Source organism: Ovis canadensis, chromosome 24 (assembly GCF_042477335.2).
Source record: "Ovis canadensis isolate MfBH-ARS-UI-01 breed Bighorn chromosome 24, ARS-UI_OviCan_v2, whole genome shotgun sequence".
Taxonomy (NCBI): Eukaryota; Metazoa; Chordata; class Mammalia; order Artiodactyla; family Bovidae; genus Ovis; species Ovis canadensis.
This window is the reverse complement of record NC_091268.1, coordinates 23,889,119-23,909,103: the sequence shown is the minus strand read 5'-3', so window position 1 is coordinate 23,909,103 and position 19,985 is coordinate 23,889,119. Positions and strand designations below refer to the sequence as shown.

Genomic DNA, 19,985 nt, shown 5'->3' with positions numbered 1-19,985 from the left:
TGTTACAGGCTCTGGGCTCCAAGTTGAGGGACCTCCTTCATCTCTGCGTTTCCATTATCTATTCCAGAGCGTGGCCTACAGTAGGTGATCAGGAATGTTTGTGAATGATCAGGCATGTGATTTCTTTCCCGTCACTTCTAGGAAGGAGCTACGAAGACAGATGCTCATATGTAAGCTGCCTTCTGCCTCATTTGCTGTTTTGCTTTCTTTTCACCCCATGGCAGGATCCAACGTCTACCTTCTTCCAATTTGGAGCATCCATCCAGCAGCAAGCCACGGTCATGCTGAAGATCATGCAGGATTACGACTGGCATGTCTTCTCCCTGGTGACCACCATCTTCCCTGGCTACAGGGACTTCATCAGCTTCATCAAGACCACAGTGGACAACAGCTTTGTGGGCTGGGACATGCAGAACGTGATCACGCTGGACACGTCCTTCGAGGACGCAAAGACACAAGTCCAGCTGAAGAAGATCCACTCTTCCGTCATCTTGCTCTACTGTTCCAAAGATGAGGCGGTTCTCATCCTGAGCGAGGCCCGCTCCCTCGGCCTCACCGGGTACGATTTCTTCTGGATCGTCCCTAGCTTGGTCTCCGGGAACACGGAGCTCATCCCCAAAGAGTTTCCATCGGGACTCATTTCCGTCTCCTACGACGACTGGGACTACAGCCTGGAGGCAAGGGTACGAGACGGGCTGGGCATCCTGACCACGGCCGCGTCTTCCATGCTGGACAAGTTCTCCTACATCCCCGAGGCCAAGGCCAGCTGCTACGGGCAGACGGAGAAGCCGGAGGCCCCCATGCACACGCTGCACCAGTAAGAGGGGCTCTTTGCTTGTCCCCCAAAGTGGGACCAGAGTTTTGTCGTGGTTGTCTGTTTCAGTACTAACAGTCACACACGCTCCTTGCTGAACTGTGCAGAGAATAGAGGATGTTGTGTGTCCGCCTGTGGGATTTGCTGGCTTGCTTGTTTGTTCTCCTCTCCCCTCTTCCTCTCTTCTCATGTCCTTTTGTTTTTAAGTAACAGCATCCTTCCTTGGTTTTCTGCAACTTGCTTTTTTTACTCAACAGTATACCTTGGAAACCTACGCTTGAGACCTATATATCTGCCTATCTATCTATCTATCCACCTTCTATCTATAGTTATATCTTAAGTATAAATGTGTATATATGTGTGTATGTGAATATATGTAGATGTATGTATTGACTGAGTGACTAACAGTCACTCTTTGTGTCTGTTCTTTGTGTCTGACTCTGTGACCCCATGGACTGTACAGGCTTCTCTGTCCATGGGATTCTCCAGGCAAGAATACTGGAGTGGGTAGCCATTCGCTTCTCCAGGAGATCTTCCCCACCCTGGGCTTGAACCCGGGTCTCCTGCATTGCAGGCAGATTCTTTACCATCTGAGCCACCAGGGAAGCCCAGATGTATGTAACCATACATATGAATTCATACGTGTGCAAATGCATGTGAACAGATATATATATATATAGGTCTGCATATGAATATGTAAATATGTGCATATAGGAATACTGACATTTCTTGTAACCTACGTACTGCGTTCCTCAATAGGGCTATCCCAAGTTTTATTTATCCAATCTTCATAATAATAGAAATTTGTGTTGTTTCAGATTTTTTCCATTAGAAACTAAACTTCAGTGATGATTGTCCTGACCTGAGTTTTCACGTACATGTACGAGTATCTTTCTAGAGTTGTTTCTAAGAGGTAGACTTTTGGGGTCATGGAACATGTGCATTTTAAACTTTAAGTGTCTATTGTCAAATTGTCCCACCAAGTCACTGTGTAACTTATGTTCACTCTAGCAGCGTGTGAAATCACTCATCTTCCCACGTCCTCACCAGCATGTTACACTTTGGGGCAAGTGCCCACACTGGCGCTCCTGGTCTTGGAGTTTGTATGTGAGTCTCCTGGTCTTGGAGTTTGTATGTGAGTCTCTTCCCTTCGTACATCCTAAGTATTTTTGCAGGTTGTTGGAAATCTTGGCAAGCATCACTTTTAAAGCTGCGCTGTCTTCCTTCATGTGGCTGTGTCATAATTTAGTGAGCTACTCCCATCTTCGTGGACATTTAAGTTAGATTTTATGTTTCTGAGAAGCATTGTTTGTCTTTGCAGGCTGTCGTTATGGCTCAGCTGTTGAGATTTGGAAGGATCACTCCTACGTTCATTGTGCTTGTTTTTGCCTGATGTTGACTGATTTAATCCATGCTCATTTCTTAGATAATGAGCAGGATAGCACCGTGATGAAGGGACTGGGCTATGGAGTTAGACTTGTTGGCTTTCGAATCTTGTCATATCCACTTTCCATGTAACTCGGACAGTCATTTTACCTTTCTGGGCCTCCACTGTTCATTGCAAAGTGGTAATAATAACACTACTTTCTGGGCAGTGATTCTCATACTTCAACGTGCATCAGAGTCACTGGGTGGGCTTGTTAAAACAAGACGCTCTCAGAGTGTCTAGTTTCTGATGGAAAAAATCTGACACAGCATAAACTTCTATTGTTATAAAGATTGGATAAATAAAGCATGGGATAGCCCTACTGAGGGCCCCACACTCAGAGTGTCTAATTCAGTACCTCTGGACTAGGTGCCAAGAATTTGCAGTTCTAGCAAGTTCCTGGTGATGCTGATGTTGTCAATCTGGAGAACATGCCTTGAGAACCAATGTTCTAGGGGTTGTCATGAGTATTACTTGAGGTGATGCATGAAAAGTGCTGCTTAGCACAAATGCTGAGCACCTGGCAGTTACTTAATGATTGTTAGAGTGAGCAGTGAAATTGTTTTGGTCATCAGAAATTACAGTCCACAGATCCTGTGAGTTTATTACCCAAAGAATAACACATCTCTCTAAAATGTCTCAGGCTTCCCTGGTGGTTCAGATGGTAAAGAATCTGGAAAATGATAACCATGGTTAAATAATTGCCCAAGTATCAGGAAGGAACTCAGATAAATTAGTGTGAAGCATTGGAACATGTTACAGAGTCAGGATTGCTGCCAGCCCAAGACAAGGGCTGCACTAATGAATTCTTACTTTCCATCATAAGTGCCTTGCAGCTGAAATATTTGTATGATTCTGATGGAAACATAACTCAATTGTAGGGCAATTGAAATATAACGTATACAGGAAAAGGAATTTGAGAAGGATAATTGGCAAGACAGTCAAATACTCTCTCCAGTGACCGCCTGAATTCCATTCCTTAAAGAAAAAAATAAATTCTACTGCTCTGAAATGTTGGCCTGCTATTTCCAGGAGTCATGCTTCGAATGCAGCAATGTTGTAGGTGGTATTTCAGCCCCAAACAAGTAATGCATTAAGTGCAGTGAGCCGTCATCCCAGCCTGGTGTTTAATAAAACATCTCTCTACCCGAGGAGCGCCAGAGGGTTCAGTTCACGTGCGGCGCTCAGGCAAGTGTTTGGGGTCCTCGCCACACTTCCCGACTAGCCCAGCGTTTATTAAACCCATCCCAGAAAGAGTGGGACCTTTCCAGGCAAGGCAAGGATGAGCAGCTGGAGGGAGTCCCAAGAAGGTGGTTTTTAGGGAAGGGCTTAAGAGCACTATATCTCTGTCTTCTATCCATCACTCCTCCTATTCAGAGAACCATGTGTTAGCCTCCAAAATCACACACGAATTAGCATACAACTTAAAGAATGTACAGTCTGATGAAGGTGGAGAAATTTGTCTAAAGACAACCTCAGGTAACAAGTAAAAGTGGAAGTGTTAGTCACTCAGTTGTGTCCAACTCTTTGCAACCCCATGGACTGTAGCCTGCCAGGCTCCTCTGTCCATGGGATTCTCCAGGCAAGAATACTAGAGTGGGTAGCCATTCCCTTCTCCAAGGGACCTTCCCCATCCAGGGATGGAACCTGAGTCTCCTACATTGCAAGCAGACTCTTTACCATCTGAGCCACCAAGCCCAGGGTTAGGCAACGAGGACTCTTTTTTTTTTTTTTTTTTTAAGGAGAGAATAGTATCAAAAAGCTGAGTCTGATGAAACACCCACCCCTATACTCGAGCCAAAGAGCTAAGTGAACATGTCATATTTGTTTCAAGTGTTTAAAAGAAATAACACAGCACTGATCAGGTAGAAGTCCTGCTTATTTCTTTCTCCCTTTCTCGCCATGGGAGAGAAAAACAGAAAAACACCACAGTGAATCTGGCATGTAACCAAATCCATGCACATGTTTTGAAATTTTGATGTAGACATATGTACGACCTTAGACCCAATGTGTGTGTGCCCTCAGTTGCTCAGTCATGTCCGACTCTTTGCAACCCCATGGACTGGAGCCTGCCAGGCTCCTCTTGTCCATGGAATTTTTCAGACAAGAATACTGGAGTGGGTTTCCATTTCCTCCTCCAGGGGATCTTCCTAACCCAGGGATTGAACTTGCATCTCCTCCATTGGTAAGCAGATTCTTTACCACGAGCACCACCTGGGAAGCCAATGGATAACTCTTTTTAATATATGTAAGTGGTATCTGATATGTTGGAATTTCCTTTACCTCCACCTTATGGCTCAAGCATGGTCTATGAGGACAGATAGAATTCTAGCATATTTAACTTCGTTGCTTTTTTTGTATTCTGTTTTATGTGTTCCATCTTTTAGTTAATCATCTCCCTTTGATGGACATTTGGGTTGTTGACAGTAAGGAATCTTCAGTCTGGGTAACAGAGAACATGGGCTTCCCTGGTGGCTCAGACAGTAAAGAATCCGCCTGCAATTCAGGAGACCTGGGTTCGATCCCTGGGTTAAGAAGATCCTGTGAAGAAGGGAATTGCTGGGGAATCCCATGGACAGAGGAGCCTGGCAGGGCTACAGTCCATGGGGCCGTAAAGAGTCAGTCACAACTGAGTGACTAACACTTTCACTTTTAGCAGAGAACACACCTGTCTGCACCCTGATTCAGACCCATCACCTTGTTCAGTGCAAGCCCATGACTCCAGACTTAGGAGTTCTCACTTTGGGCTTTGAAAGTTACATTGTCAACTAGAGGAAAAAGTCTTAGTTTGCAAAGCAACTGTAAACAAATAGCTCTCATCACTCCCACTCCGTAGTGAGGAGAGTGCAAACTAGCTTCGGAAGAGGTTCAGGTAAAGTCATACATGATGGATTCATGGCGAGGTGCCGAGGGACTGGGGGTCCTGCTTTGACTGGTTGAGTTTGACGTCTTGGGTCTGATTAGGCACGTCCTCTGGTGGTCCTCATGGACATTGCTGCTAGTCTGGCGCACAGAGTTTGGGTAGTTAGGATACTGTGCAGTTGTTCACTGCTGACAGTGCCGGCCCAGGCATAGAAGACTGCTTGCTGGGTTAATGACCCCACTGTGGACCTGTGTCTATTCTGGTTTCAGGAAAAAATTATTGGGGAAAAGGGGAACTGTTCCTGATGTTTAATATTCCTGGTTTTAGAGGTGGCACTTGGGAAAGAACAGTCAGCATTTTCCCAAGTTCAAAAATAGCTCCGCCATGTTACGTAACCTGCGCCTTGCTGCTGCAAAGTTGCTAAACATCTGTTCCTTCGCCAAGCACAGAGCACATCGCTGGCAACTCCTGGAGCTGTGAAGGTAAACCGTTACCTGTTTCGTTGGCACAGAACCGAGAGTGCTCTGTCCTGTCCTGTCCCGAGAATGTCTCCAGTTTGCTAGTGGGTGGGGCTCCGGGAAGGGGCACAAGATCGCAGTTAAGAGTGTGGGCGCTGGAGCCAGGCTGCCTGTGTATGGCTCTCTGATCTGAACTCTCCTGGATCTGAGACTCTTGAGCAGGTCGCTCGATTCCTCCAAGTCGGCTCCCTCAGATGTAACACGGGGATAAGAAAAGTTTTGTTTCTTAACCTAGAGCCTGGCACATGGAAAGCGATCTGTAGATGGTTCTGAGTGTGTGTGTGTGCTCAATTGTGTCCAACTCTTTGTGACCCAATGGACTGTAGCCCATCAGGCTCCTCTGTCCTTGGGATTCTCCAGGCAAGAATACTGGAGTGGGTTGCCATTTCCTACTCCTGGGATAAAAGATTACTACTCTTGATTCAATGTGTGCACATTTGTGAGTTTCCTCATCCACTTTGGAGGGGACACATTTTACATTTATTGAGGAGGAGGTCATAGAAGGGAGATGGAAGGTGTTTTTAAGACCTGAGTGCTCTTGCCAGATGATTACCTTGGGAGGAACGCTGTGAAGAATACCACTAGTAGGAAGAAGGGGAGTGTGGAGGAGAGAAAAATTCATGAGAAGGGTAATTGCCAACTTGGTTTTGAATTAGCCACATATTTACCAAGTATTAGTTACTAAGTGCTCTGAACTCAGGTTTAAAAAAAAAGAAGCCTCTATGTGTGTGCGAGGTGGTGGTGGGAGTCATTTCTTTGTATTGTAGTAGAATTAAATGGAAGTATATATGTAAAGCACTCATCATTGTGCCTGGCATGTAGTAGTAGTTGTTATTCAGTCGCTAAGTCATGCCCAACCCTTTGTGATACCATAGACTTTAGCCCGTCAGGCTCCTTTGTCCATGGGATTTCCCGGGCAAGCATCCTAGAGTGGGTTGCCATTTCCTGCTCCAAGGGATCGTCCTGACCCAGGGATCGAACCTGCGTCTCCTGCATTGGCAGGCAGATTCTTTTACCACCAGCCCCCAGGGAAGCCCCGCATGTAGGTGGTACTTCACAAGTAACTGTAAAGTCATTGTTGTCTTCTTCTTATGACGATGATGATCATGTTATTACTTTAATTTTTGCTTATTATACTACAAGCTGTACGCAGAAAGGAAAGAGAGAAATGGAGGTATATTTCAGTCTCGTTTCTTGCCGATCAAGTTATGTCTCTGTGTCCTAGGGCTCCCATTTCAGTTAGGGGAGGAGGAGGTGGAGACGTTACTACACTGGAAGTCAAATAGAAGCGCTCAGGTAGACGATAGCTCAAACCAAGGCAACAAAAAAATCTTCCCTTGGCTGAGTTATGAATTAGTATTGAAGGGAAGTTATTTGGCTTTAATTAATGATACCTGGCTTGACCACTTATGTGTTTTACAGTAACTTCCTGATTTATGAAGTCCAGTTTCTGCTTTAAGAAGCAACAAGATTATAAATTATCACCCTGACAGGAAGGGAAATGGAAGGAAGATATATAAGTGAGAAAGAGTTTAACTCATATCCAAGTTACATTTGATACTTTTTTCAATCTTCCTTTCTAAAATAACCATAGGAAAAGATGCTGATTTAGTGACCCATTAGGAGACTGAGCTGAACCTGGTTGGCATATTTTTATTTGGTAATCAGAATTATCACTGTTGGTTTCTTTTTTTAATGCCAATAAAGGAGCCTGCTCACTTAATTCTCTGAGCTTGACTGGAGTTATAACTTCCCTGGGTGAATGTGATAACTCTCTGCAAATATTTATCTGTGGGATCACTATGTGCTCAATAAACATTTCTGGCAGTGACGCCAGGCACCCAGGAGACCAGACCATCCTCTGGGCCTGTGCTGTAAATCTGATGGGGAGTCTGGACTCAGGGATGGGGAAAAAAAGCTGAGCCTCAAAGAGATATGCAGTGAGAGAACCCTGCAGCCATGTGCCAAACTGAAAACCCAAAGCATATTCCACAAGGCTATGTGCCTTTGCAGGCTTCCCAGATAGCGCTAGTAGTAAAGAAACTGCCTGCCAGTGCAGCTGACATAAGAGACGCAGGTTCAATCCCTGGGTCAGGAAGATCCCCTGAAGGAGGGCATGGCAACCCACTCCGCTATTCTTACCTGGAGAATCCCATGGACAGAGGAGCCTGGTGGGCTACAGTCCACAGGGTAGCAAAGAGAAGGACGTGCTGAAGCGACTTGGCACACGTAGACACGTGACTTCGTGGAATGTGGCTCTGGATGGTGCTTTGTTCAAACCATTTCCTGGACTCACAGAAGGTTGTCCCTGGCAACTTACTTAACATCTTTGAGCCTCCATTTCCCTGAGTATATACAGAGATGATTCCAACCACAGAGGATTAAGGTAACATTTAAATCCATGGAATATATTTAGCCAAGCACCTAGGATGGAGTTGGCACCAAGCAGATGTTGATTTTCCTCCTTCCCCGGGCCCAAACGCACAGCTTAATCTAACAACTCCTGTGGCCTGATGGACCCGTAGGAGGTGGGCTGTGCCCTCTGGGCCTTCATTCGGGGAGCAAGTCAGCAGCCCCTCTTCAGCATTATCTCTATTTGTGGCATCTCTCCTGGAACATGGCCCTCTCTGCTTTCTGGCTGGAAGTCAGGAGTGCCGTATGCCAGCCCTGCAGTGCAAGCCAATCATTTCCAATTGGCATCCAGTGAATAGCTCGACAAATGGTGGAAGCCTGATGCCGGCGACTTGAAGGGATCAGAAATCGTCCGTAACTTTACCTTGAGGGAAAGGAGGTTTGAAATGTTTTGGGGTCACACATAAAGCATAAATATTGTTCAAATTTGCCTTATATCACATGCAAATTTTTAGATTCTGGAACCAGGCTGCCAACAAAAATATATATTGATCTTTTTCTTCCAAGGTTGAATATTAGGGAAGGTTTCTTTTTGAAACTTGTTAATTTGGTGACGTATGCTAATGATTTGCTGCAGCTCTCTTCTGTGAAAAGATAATGCAAAGAAAAGCACCATCGTCAGTACTCTGGTCCCTGATGACAGAGAGTATGTTGGGGGCAAGGGGTCTTGATGTGTAAGCAGAGGGGCCAGTTATGAGACCGTAACGTGAATCTCTGTAAGGGTGGGGGTTCAGAGACAAATGGGTGGGGTTATGCCTGTTTTGGAAGTGAAATTAACAAAACATGATGGATGACTGTGAAGTGGTAGAAGAGCTACAATATTATTTTTTCACTTGTACAGCTGAATAGATGGCAGTACCTTTTACAAAACTGGAGAAGAAATAAGTTGGGGGAGAGTGAGCCAGGAATGGCATCTAATTTCAAACACGTTCAATTGAACATACCTTGGAGACATCCAGATGGCAATCTCAAGCAGGCAATTGGAGAGAAGAGTCTGAGTTCAGGCTGTAAATACAACACAGAGGTTTTGAGCTTACTGACAGCGGTTAAAGCCCCAGAATTGGGTGACATCACCTAGCGGGGATTGAAGACTCAGAGGTGGGAGCAGGTTCCAAGATTAATTGGTAAATCACCCCCAAGGGGAAGGAGAACACTGGAGGAAACAAATTGGGCTGTGAATTTCAGCTGCCATCCACCTTTGGAGACTCTCCATTTCCAGCCTTGATTTTGTCGTGTAGCCTGGTAGGTGTCTGTGTGGTATCTGCTCTATGCTTTGCTGTTGTTCAGTCACTCAGTCATGTCCAACTCTTAGACATGGCGATAGGAGCCACAGACCTTCCAAAGATCTATAGTTCATAGCCATTTCTAGTCTACCTGGGCTTAGCACAACCTAGGAGGGTTAAATAATCATACCAATAGTTTTGGCTTCCCAGGTGGCGCTAGTGGTAAAGAACTCGTCTGCCAATGCAGGAGACATAAGAGACTCGAGTTTGATCCCTGGGTGGGAAAGATCCCCTGGAGCAGGGCATGGCAACCCACTCTAGTATTCTTGCCTGGAGGATCCCGTGGACAGAGGAGCCTGGCAGCCTACAGTCCATGGGGTCGCAAAGAGTCGGACATGACTGAAGCGACTTAGCACGCACACACACACACACCAATAGTTTTAATCGATACATGGAAGAAGTAAAATTTATCTCATGATGAACTGCCTGGAAGATCATCGGAGCAGAAAATGCTTTCAGTTAAAGGGAATCAGGACTTGACTAGGCTGGAGTCATGATACAGATGACAGGCCAAGTGTTTGGATCCGAAGCAATGATGAGGTCACACTCAGGAAGAGGCTGGGAACAACCTCTGCCTTTGTTTCATTCTTGACATGATCTGGAAAACATCCGATGCCACACAAAACGAGTTAAAAATCCTGTCCACCAGCAGGGAGGAGCATATGGTGCAGTGTGAAGGGCCAGTCCATTTATAAGCTGTTCTTTGCTTTCTTTCCTGGAAGGGTGTCTGTCTCTGCACCTCCTCCTGGTATGTAGGGCAGAAGCCCGCCCCATCACTCCTTCCAGGTGGGAGCTAGACAGCCAGAACGGACCTTTTCCCCTGTCCTCTGCCTCCCCCTTCTATTGCCTCCGTGTGGACACTGCCGGCCTGCAGGTGTGACTACCTGCCTGCAGGCCCCCATGCAGACTCTTGGTGCCTCCAAGCGTGGCATGGATCCCAGGGATGAAGGAGTCACTGTCAGCTTGGCGATGCTCGCTAGGTTCTGCGTGGGCGGGGAGGCCAGCCACATTTCCACACAGGCCCCAAAGTTTGGTGAATGAACTGGCTGATCTGCTTATGGTCTGGTGTGCTCTTGGCCAGATCCCTGTAGCCAGTTCTTACAGGTTTGCTTCGTCTGATTAAATTCTACTGAAACACAGGAATAAACATATATCACGCAGTTTCCTACATGGTTGGAGGAGCCCTCTCCTGAGACTCAAGCTCATTTCCTTTTCCTTTCCATCCCTATTAATAAAAGAACTTCTTAACAGTTTTATTAATACATTGCTATATGTTGAGGGGGGAGGAAAGGGGAACTTCAAGTTTCATTAAGTTACATTATGGAGACATATATATATTTATTGAAATAGAGTTGATTTATGATGTGTTAGGGGCTTCCCCTGTGGCTCAACTGATAAAGAATCTGTCTACAATGCGGGAGACCTGGGTTTGATTCTTGGGTTGGGAAGATCCTCTGGAGAAGGGAAAGGCTACCCACTCTAGTATTCTGGCCTGGAGAATGCCATGGACTGTATAGTCCATGGGGTCACAATGAGTTGGACATGACTGACCAACTTTCACTTTCACTATGATGTATTAATTTCTGGTGTATAGCACAGTGATTCAGTTATATGTATATATTCCTTTCAGATTCCTTTCCATTATAGGCTATTACAAGATACTGAATATAGTTTCCTGTGCTATGCAATAGGACCTTTTTGTTCAATCTGCAGCAACATGGATAGACCTAGAGATTACACACTAAGTGATGTAAATGAGACTGAGAAAGATAAATATGATATCAAATGTGAAATCTAGAAAAGTGATAGAAAGTGAATATAGACCCACAGGCATAGAAAACAAACTTATGGTTACTAAAGGTGATGTGGGGAGGTGTAAGGTGGAAGCATATATATTTTAAAATCAGATATGATGGAAATGTTGAAATACTCTAATGATAAAACCTATCATGTATTTAGTACCTCCTATGTGCCACTTTAAATGCATTATCTTTAATCCTTAGGTGTGACCAGTCACTTTAAATACATTATCTTTAATCCTTAGGTGTGAGTTAGGATGCTTTTGCAGCAAGTAATAATCAACTAAAATTAGTTATGTGATTGAGTTATTTGATTGGAATCCCAGAGACAGGGTGGACTTCAGGTGCAGTATGGTCAAGGTTCTGGTTCTTTCCCCTATGATCTCCTGACTGCTCTTTGAGAAGTATAGTCCTTGATCTCAGACTGCCTCCTTCACGACCTTAAGTTTGCTTCAGAAGCACCTTAGATGACTTCCTTGTTCATGACTGCATTAGATCTTATGCCCACCTTTAACAGCCATTTCCAAAATGCTGTATACTGACCAGGTTAATTCTGGACTGCTGACCCAGTCCCTGAGAAGTCAAATAGGATCCAGTTCAGTCAGTTCAATCACTCAGTTGTGTCCAACTCTTAGTGACCCCATGGACTGCAGCACACCAGGCTTCTCTGTCCATCACAAACTCCCAGAGCTTGCTGAAACTCATGTCAATCGAGTCAGTGAAGCCATCCAATTGTCTCATCCCCTGTCATCCCCTTCTCCTGCCTTCAGTCTTTCCCAGAATCAGGGTATTTTCCAATAAGTCAGTTCTTCGAATCAGTGGCCAAAGTACCGGAGCTTCAACTTCAGCATCAGTCCTTCCAATGAATATTCAGGACTGATTTCCTTTAGGACTGACTGGTTTGATCTCCTTGCTGTCCAAAGGACTCTCAAGAGTCTTTTCCAACACCACAGTTCAAAAGCATCAATTCTTCAGCACTCAGCTTTCTTTATGGTCCAACTCTCACATCCATACATGACTACTGGAAAAACCAGAGATTTGACTAGACAGAACTTTGTCGTCATAGTAATGTCTCTGGTTTTTAATATGCTGTCTAGGGTGGTTGTAGCTTTTTTTTTTCCAAGGAGCAAGTGTCTTTTAATTTCATGGCTGAAGTCACCATCTGCAGTGATTTTGGAGCCCAAGAAGGTAAAGTCTCTCACTGTTTCCATTGTTTCCCCTCTATTTGCCATGAAGTGATGGGACTAGATGCCATGATCTTAGTTTTCTGAATGTTGAGTTTCAAGCCAGCTTTTTCACTCTCCTCTTTCACTTTCATCAAGAGGCTCTTTAATTCTTCTTCATTTCATTTCAGTTCAGTTCAGTTCAGTCGCTCAGTCGTGTCTGACTCTTTGAGACCCCATGAATCGCAGCACACCAGGCCTCCCTGTCCATCACCAACTCCCGGAGTTCACTCAAACTCAGGTCCATCAAGTTGGTGATGCCATCCAGCCATCTCATCCTCTGTCATCCCCTCTCCTCCTGCCCCCAGTCCCTTCTTCATTTAGGTCACACCAAACCAAACCGGAACTAGGATGGGGTAAGCTTCCGTTCCTGCAAGTTCCATGGATTCTTACAGGAAACATGAAGTCTCAACAACTGTGATTTCTCATTGAAAAAGACTGATGTAGGGAAAGATTGGGGGCAAAAGGAGAAGGTGGTAACAGAAGATGAGGTGGTTGGATGGCATCACCCACTCGATGGACATGTGTTTGAGCAAACTCCAGGAGACAGTGAAGGACCAGAAAGCCTGGCATGTTGCAGTCTGGGGGGTCACGAAGAGCTGGACACAACTTAGCAACTGAACAACAGCAACAATTAAGAATGAGGAAAAGGGAAACAGACATTGGATAGATTACCAGCTGGTCAATTAGAAATCATAACTCATATTAAAGATAAGGAAACAAGACTAGATAAGTTATGGTCCCCAGAGACCAAGGTCACGCAGGTAATATAAAATGAAGTCAGAATTCAAATCTATTTTTTTTTCCTTATCTGAACTCCATTATACTCCTTTATTTTTTGGCATGGCATGTGGGATCTTAGTTCCTTGACCAGGGATCGAACCTGCGCCCTCTGCATTGGAAGCATAGAGTCTTAACCACTGGACCACCAGAGAAGTCTACATGCTACTCCTTTAAAAGCTTGCAAATTGAAGCTTGAAACTCAAACAAATTGACTTGAAGTTGCGATATTTCTTTTTTGACTTGAATGTCTTTACTCTTTTCAAAAGTTGAATAAATCCCAACATTTTAAACCTGTAAGATTTCACAAAAAAATTATATTTTTAGCTTGTCTTGAAAACTGTGAAAAGCTGATAATGATAATCCCACATTCCTATCTGACAGTCTTAAAAGTTGGGGCTCTACATGTTGGGCTTCCAAACCGTTCACTCTTCAGGGAGAAGCTGGAATCTGCTTTCTTGACTATGTATTACTGTGCTGTGGGTGGAGTATATGACAAGAAAGAATCTCAGCCTTTTGTACCCATTTGGATGTGAAGTGGGTATTTTCTTGTTCGGGCTTCCCAGGTGGTCCTAGTGGTAAAGAATCCACCTGCCAATGCAGGAGACATAAGAAATGTGAGTTCAATCCCTGGGTCAGGTAGATCCCCTGGAGGGAGGGCATGGCAACTCACTCCAGTATTCTTGCCTGGAGAATCCCATGGACAGAGGAGCCTGGTGGGCTGTAGTCCACAAGGTCACAAAGAGTTGGACGTGACTGAAGCAACTTAGCACACACGCATTTTCTTATTCACTTGATGTATAGGAGTCGCTCAGCTGGTTTCTGGATTTATTTCAGAAAGAATTGCTCCATAACTGTAGATTCAAAGTATCCATGGGTGAAAGTGTTTCAAGAAAGCCGCCACCCTCTTGTACCAGAACCTTCCTCTTATTTGGAGGTGGTAAGCTGGACACAGACCTGACCTTTAGATCAAGAAGGGCCTGCCCAGTTCCACCTGGACTACTTATTCATATCACCTCCATAGTTTCTTTTAAGTGTTTTATCATAAGATGTCATGTATTTTATTAATTTTATCATAATCATCATTATTTATAAGCAATACCAAGCAAGACCTTGAGGAACCTTAAGACTGGCAGATATTCAAATGAGTGATGATAAAAAGTTTTCATATCTCACTTAGAAGAATCACCTCTGGTACTAAGTGGTCATTTTATATGGCCGTAGGTCATAAACCTACTTCTCTGTTCAACTTACAGGTGAGAATTTGAGTTGTGTCTGCCAAGTGGCTTTCCCAAGACAAGGACTTACTGAATTATCCAAGGAGAGTCCCACTCATCCAATTGGACCAATTTGTAGATGTTCCTCTAAAACTTGAAGAAAATATTTGTTCTGGTAGGTGGGGTGGGGTAGGTTTCCTGCTTTTCTACAGTCTGCTGAAATTTGTCAAATAAACAGCAAACGAGGGAGTCTGATGGAACTCATGCCAGTTCTTAAGGATCATTGCTGAAAATATCAGTTTATTATCTAAATCTCGTAAATTCTATGGTTCGAATCTGATTTTTCTTCTTTATGGCTCAGATTCATAAAATATATTATTAGTTGTAACAAATTATTTTCAGCTGGTGTTACAACAGTAAAATTATAAATTACTTCTCCATGCTTTATTACAGATGAGGAAAGTGAGGCTTGGAAGACTCAGGGTTCATTTTTTACTATTGAGAGACTGGCTAATGGCAAGGACATGCTGAGCCTAAGTTTTCTTTCTCTCAGACCCAGATGTGTTGTTCCAAAGAATCAGTCCTCTTTCCTTATAGGTCCTTTATGATTAATAATAGTCATGTGGTGGTGATGATGATGGCGGCGGCGGTGGTGGTCATGGTGGTGGTGATGATGATGATAGTGGTGATGGTGGTGGTGATGGTGATGGTGATGATGGTGGGGTGATGATGGTGGTGATAATGATGGTGGTGGTGATGATGGTGGTGGTGGTGGTGATGGTGGTAATGATGGTGGTGGTGATGGTGGTGGTGATGATGGTGGTGATAATGATGGTGGTGGTGATGATGGTGGTGGTGGTGATGATGATGGTGGTGGTGGTGATGGTGGTAATGATGGTGGTGGTGATGATGATGATGGTGGTGGTGATGAAGGTGATGGTGATGATGGTGGTGGTGGTGATGGTGGTGGTGATGGTGATGATGGTGATGATGGTGGTGATGATGATGGTGGTGGTGGTGATGGTGGTAATGATGGTGGTGGTGATGGTGTGATGATGATGGTGATGGGGTGATGATGGTGATGATGATGACCATGGTGGTGGTGATGATGGTGATGGTGGTGGTGATGGTGGTGGTGATGGTGGCGATGGTGGTGGTAGTGATGATGATGATGGTGGTGGTGATGAAGGTGATGGTGATGATGGTGATGGTGGTGGTGATGAAGGTGGTGGTGATGATGGTGGTGGTGGTGGTGATGAAGGTGGTGGTGATGATGGTGGTGGTGATGCTGGTGATGGTGGTGGTGATGAAGGTGATGGTGATGATGGTGGTGGTGGTGGTGATGAAGGTGGTGGTGATGATGGTGGTGGTGATGCTGGTGATGATGGTGGTGATGAAGGTGATGGTGATGATGGTGATGGTGGTGGTGATGAAGGTGGTGGTGATGATGGTGGTGGTGATGCTGGTGATGATGGTGGTGATGAAGGTGATGGTGATGATGGTGGTGGTGATGCTGGTGATGAAGGTGATGGTGATGGTGGTGGTGGTGGTGGTGATGGTGGTGGTGATGATGGTGGTGGTGATGCTGGTGATGATGGTGGTGATGGTGATGATGGTGATGGTGGTGGTGATGAAGGTGGTGGTGATGATGGTGGTGGTGATGCTGGTGATGATGGTGGTGATGAAGGTGATGGTGATGATGGTGGTGGTGGTGGTGGTGATGGTGGTGGTGGTGATGGTGGTGGTGATGATGGTGGTGGTGATGCTGGTGATGATGGTGGTGATGGTGATGATGGTGATGGTGGTGATGGTGGTGATGATGGTGGTGGTGATGGTGGTGATGGTGGTGACCATGAACTCCAGGGACCTTGTCCATTATATCTGCATACCCCAGTACTCAGCATACTGCAGACACTTAAATATGTGTTGAATGAGTGAATCATGCCGTTGTAATACAGTGCTTGACCGGATCTAAGGATTTTTACATACATTATCCTATCTTATTCTCACAAAAACTCTGTGAAATAAGTGGTATTATTATTTCCATTTGTGTGTGAGAAAAAAAATCTCAGAGAGAAGAATGGCTTTTCCAGGGTCACTTAATGGTAGAATCCAGATCAAGATTGCCTCTCTGACTTTAGCATCTAATCCTCTGATTGTCTGGCCTCGCAGGGTAAGAAGACACCCTGGGCGTGTTTTCATGAGGCCCTAGAGGTCTTCCAGTGCCCTCAAGCTCATTCAGAGATTCTCCCATTGTGTATAGGAGTCATTTCGTTTGTCTTAGTGGTTAGTGTATCACAAAAACGTGATGTATGGGATTTCATCTTGTAAACCACAAAGCCTTCCTGAAAACGTTAATAACATCCTCACCACCCATATCAGTTATTATTGTTGTCATGGTCGTAGAGACTGGTGTCTGGCATTGCCAAGAATAAAGCAAGTGGAAAACAAAGGAAGAAGCTAATCTTTCCTGGGAGAATTTTTATGAGAATAAGTCAGAAGCTCAGTTGCGGAGTCATCAACTCCCTTTAAATTAGTTCTAGAATGAGTCCCTTCAGATTTTGTGCCTCCCTGAGGAATGCCAGTAAATATTAATTGGAAGTGAAGAATTGAGCAAAGACGTCATCAAGGAAGTCTCAGTAATTCTGACTAGGCAGAAAGAGGGAAGTAAAAGGTAGAAAGGAAGAGGGAAGCCAATATTTAATTTCGACACTGGGTGCATGCCAGGTCATAATGGGGTTGTCTGCCTTGATTTTTAAATATTCTATTCACATATATTCAGGACTGCTAAACAATTGGCAAACTCAGAATAGGGAGGAAGCCATCATCCATGCCTCTAAACTATTTACAGATCTTGAGTTTAATCTTCTGCTTTCAAAACAGAGCATTTCTTAAATAAGACTCTGAATTCTGAACTCTGAACATAGGACTGGGAGAAAGTGTTTGTTTTCAGCTGGCTAAGTGAAAGCAAAACAAACAGAATAAAGACAGTGCCCTGACGTCTGTTACCCATATTCATCTATTGACTGCCTGGGTCTCGTTCTTTGTGTTCATTCGTTCACTCACGCATACATGCATTTTTTTTCATCCGTGTATTCTCTCATGTAGTCAACACATAGTGTGTGTCTGATGGTCTTTGCTGGTGGCTCAGATGGTAATGAATCTGCCTACGATGCGGGAGACTCGGGTTCCATCCCTGGGTCAGGAAGATCCCCTGGAGAAGGGAAAGGCTGCCCACTCCAGTATTCTCGCCTGGAGAATTCCATGGACAGAGGAGTCTGGCGGGCCACAGTTCATGGGGTCACAAAGAGCTGGACACAACTGAGTGACTAACACTTTTTCATGTGTCTTATACCCACGGTGTGTGTCACATACCCACTATAGGTATGAGATATGTGCAGTGATGGACAAAACAGGGGCTCCCCACCTAAACCTCCTATTCTAGAGAGGAGACCAAAAATAAGTAAATAGACACATAATGTCAAGTTAGTATTGACATGAGATGGGGAGAAAATTGGGCAAACCAAGCTCCATAACATCTTAAAGGCCATGGTGAAGGTTTGGGGTTTGTTTCAAAAGCTATGGGAAGCCATTGGAGAGTTTTAGCAGGGGAGTGAGATAGATGGCTACACAGAACCCTGAACTTGTACAGGGTATTGCTGGAGCCTCATTTGCTTTTTCTTTGTCCTGTGCCATTTCATTTCCTATTAGAAACAAGCTTTGCTTAGTGTGGAACATAAGGTGATTTCCCAGGTTCCATTTTTTCTCCTTCCCCACTATGTAGGCTGTGATGGGTGGGCCCTATTTGACCACAGCTCTTTAAAAATAATCCCATCCATCTCGCTATAGCAATTGGTTCAGGAATGAACATGTGATCTAACTTGGTCTAACAGAGAGAACTCCAGGACTATTCAATATATGGCAAGTCTGCAGATGTAAGGCCTGGAATTTCTGCCGCTGGGTTTTTTGTTTTTTCTTTTTTCTTTTTTACTATGGAAGAAATCAGGTAGAGGATAATGGTAACTCACACATTGGCCAGAACAAGAGAAGTAGAGTATAGCGAACAAGCCAGAGCATGATCAAACTATGCTGAAGTCCATTCTATCATCAATATTTTCAAATATTAACCACCAGACTTCCTTAGTGGTCTAAGTTGGTTCAAGTTGGTTTCTGCTAATTACAACCAAAAGAACTTTTATAAATATTCATATTTGGCAGCTAATGTGTAATATTATGCTAAATAGTTGATATATCATATCCTTTAATGTGGTTGCCTTTAATAAAGCTGAATTTGAACAACAAGGAGATATTATCATTAAAAATCTTAGATTGTTTTACCGAGACAACTGTGACTCTACTTCCAGGCAAAAAACTCCTTAATGGGCATAATCTGTGCTTTGTTATGGCAACCCACTCCAGTATTCTTGCCTGGAAAATCCCATGGACAGAGGAGCCTGGTAGTTTACAGATCTTGGGGTCACAAAGAGTCAGATAGGACTGAGCAACTGAGCACATAATGTTTGTAGCCTTTGGAGGATTCCAATCTAATAATTCCCACAGACGTTGAAATCAGATTCTAGATTTTTCTGCCACTCATTAGCTGTGGAACATCGAGCAGGTAACTAAAGTACATCTGAACCTCATTTTTGTCATCTGAAACATGGAGATGATGCTAGTTCCCACTCAGAGTGGGGAGTTTGTGAGAATTATATAAGCCATAGAAAGCACTGGGCTCAATGTCTGATACACGTTAAGTGACCTATGCATATTAATCCTTGTACAATAATACAATGCTCAGAATGATCAAGAAAAAAGAGTAACAAAAATGCCACCTAGATGGCAGGGTTGCTTTGCATATATTAATTAAATGAGTTTCATTATTCTAACTCCCTGGGGCTTTTGAAAGAAAAATATACTTTAAAAAATTTAGAAAGGCATTCTCATTAACTAAGAGAGTGGGGAGGAGCAGTCCGTAGGGAGTAAATGAGAAGGAGGAAGTGGTGAAATTGTGGAGCAGAATACGTTAGTATTGATGCTAACTTGCTCCTAAACAGTAAATAGACAAGGAAAGCCACATAACCATGTTTTTTCCAGAGGATTTTTTGTCAATGTAAGAAGAGCTTGAGTTCTACATAAGAAGGAAATGTCACCATATTTTACATAATCCAAGACTCCAACAATTGTAAAAGTAATCTTTATTTCAAAAACGATAAAAGGTACAAATTGGGCATCTGAAAACTGATGCAGAAGAGTAAGAGTGCCTCCCATGCCCAGTGCTCTAAGCACTTAAAAGGTAATCAATATCTTCATTTTATATAGGAGAAAATTGAGATTCAGGAAAGTTAAGTGACCTTTTCAGAGTCATACCAAATGGCCAAGAGTCACCGTTGCATTCATTCACTCACTGGAAGAGTTCATCTGGGGTTCAGTGTCAGTCCTGCACGGGATACGCCAGTGAATACAAGAGTATGCCCAGTCTTCAGGAGGTTGCAGTCTACTAGGGAGTGCAGACAACAGTGAGAAGGAAGTCCAATAAAGAAAATCATCACACATCTCTGTGGCTGCTGAGAAGAGACAGGAGGCACTGAGATGGAGAGCATCAAGGCTGGGAGCTGCACTTCTCTCTGCAGCGTGCAGAGAGAATGCCCCT

General features: G+C 44.1%; 1 protein-coding gene across 2 annotated transcripts in view; it reads left to right on the top strand.

The window, feature by feature from the left end:
- GRIN2A (glutamate ionotropic receptor NMDA type subunit 2A) overlaps nucleotides 1-19,985 on the top strand; it is a 433,676-nt gene that overhangs the window by 253,718 nt on the left and 159,973 nt on the right. For both annotated transcript variants that reach the window (XM_069569483.1, XM_069569485.1), the window contains one exon: nucleotides 225-817. In XM_069569483.1, the coding sequence (XP_069425584.1) occupies nucleotides 225-817 (593 nt within the window). The remainder of the gene's footprint in view (nucleotides 1-224; nucleotides 818-19,985) is intronic.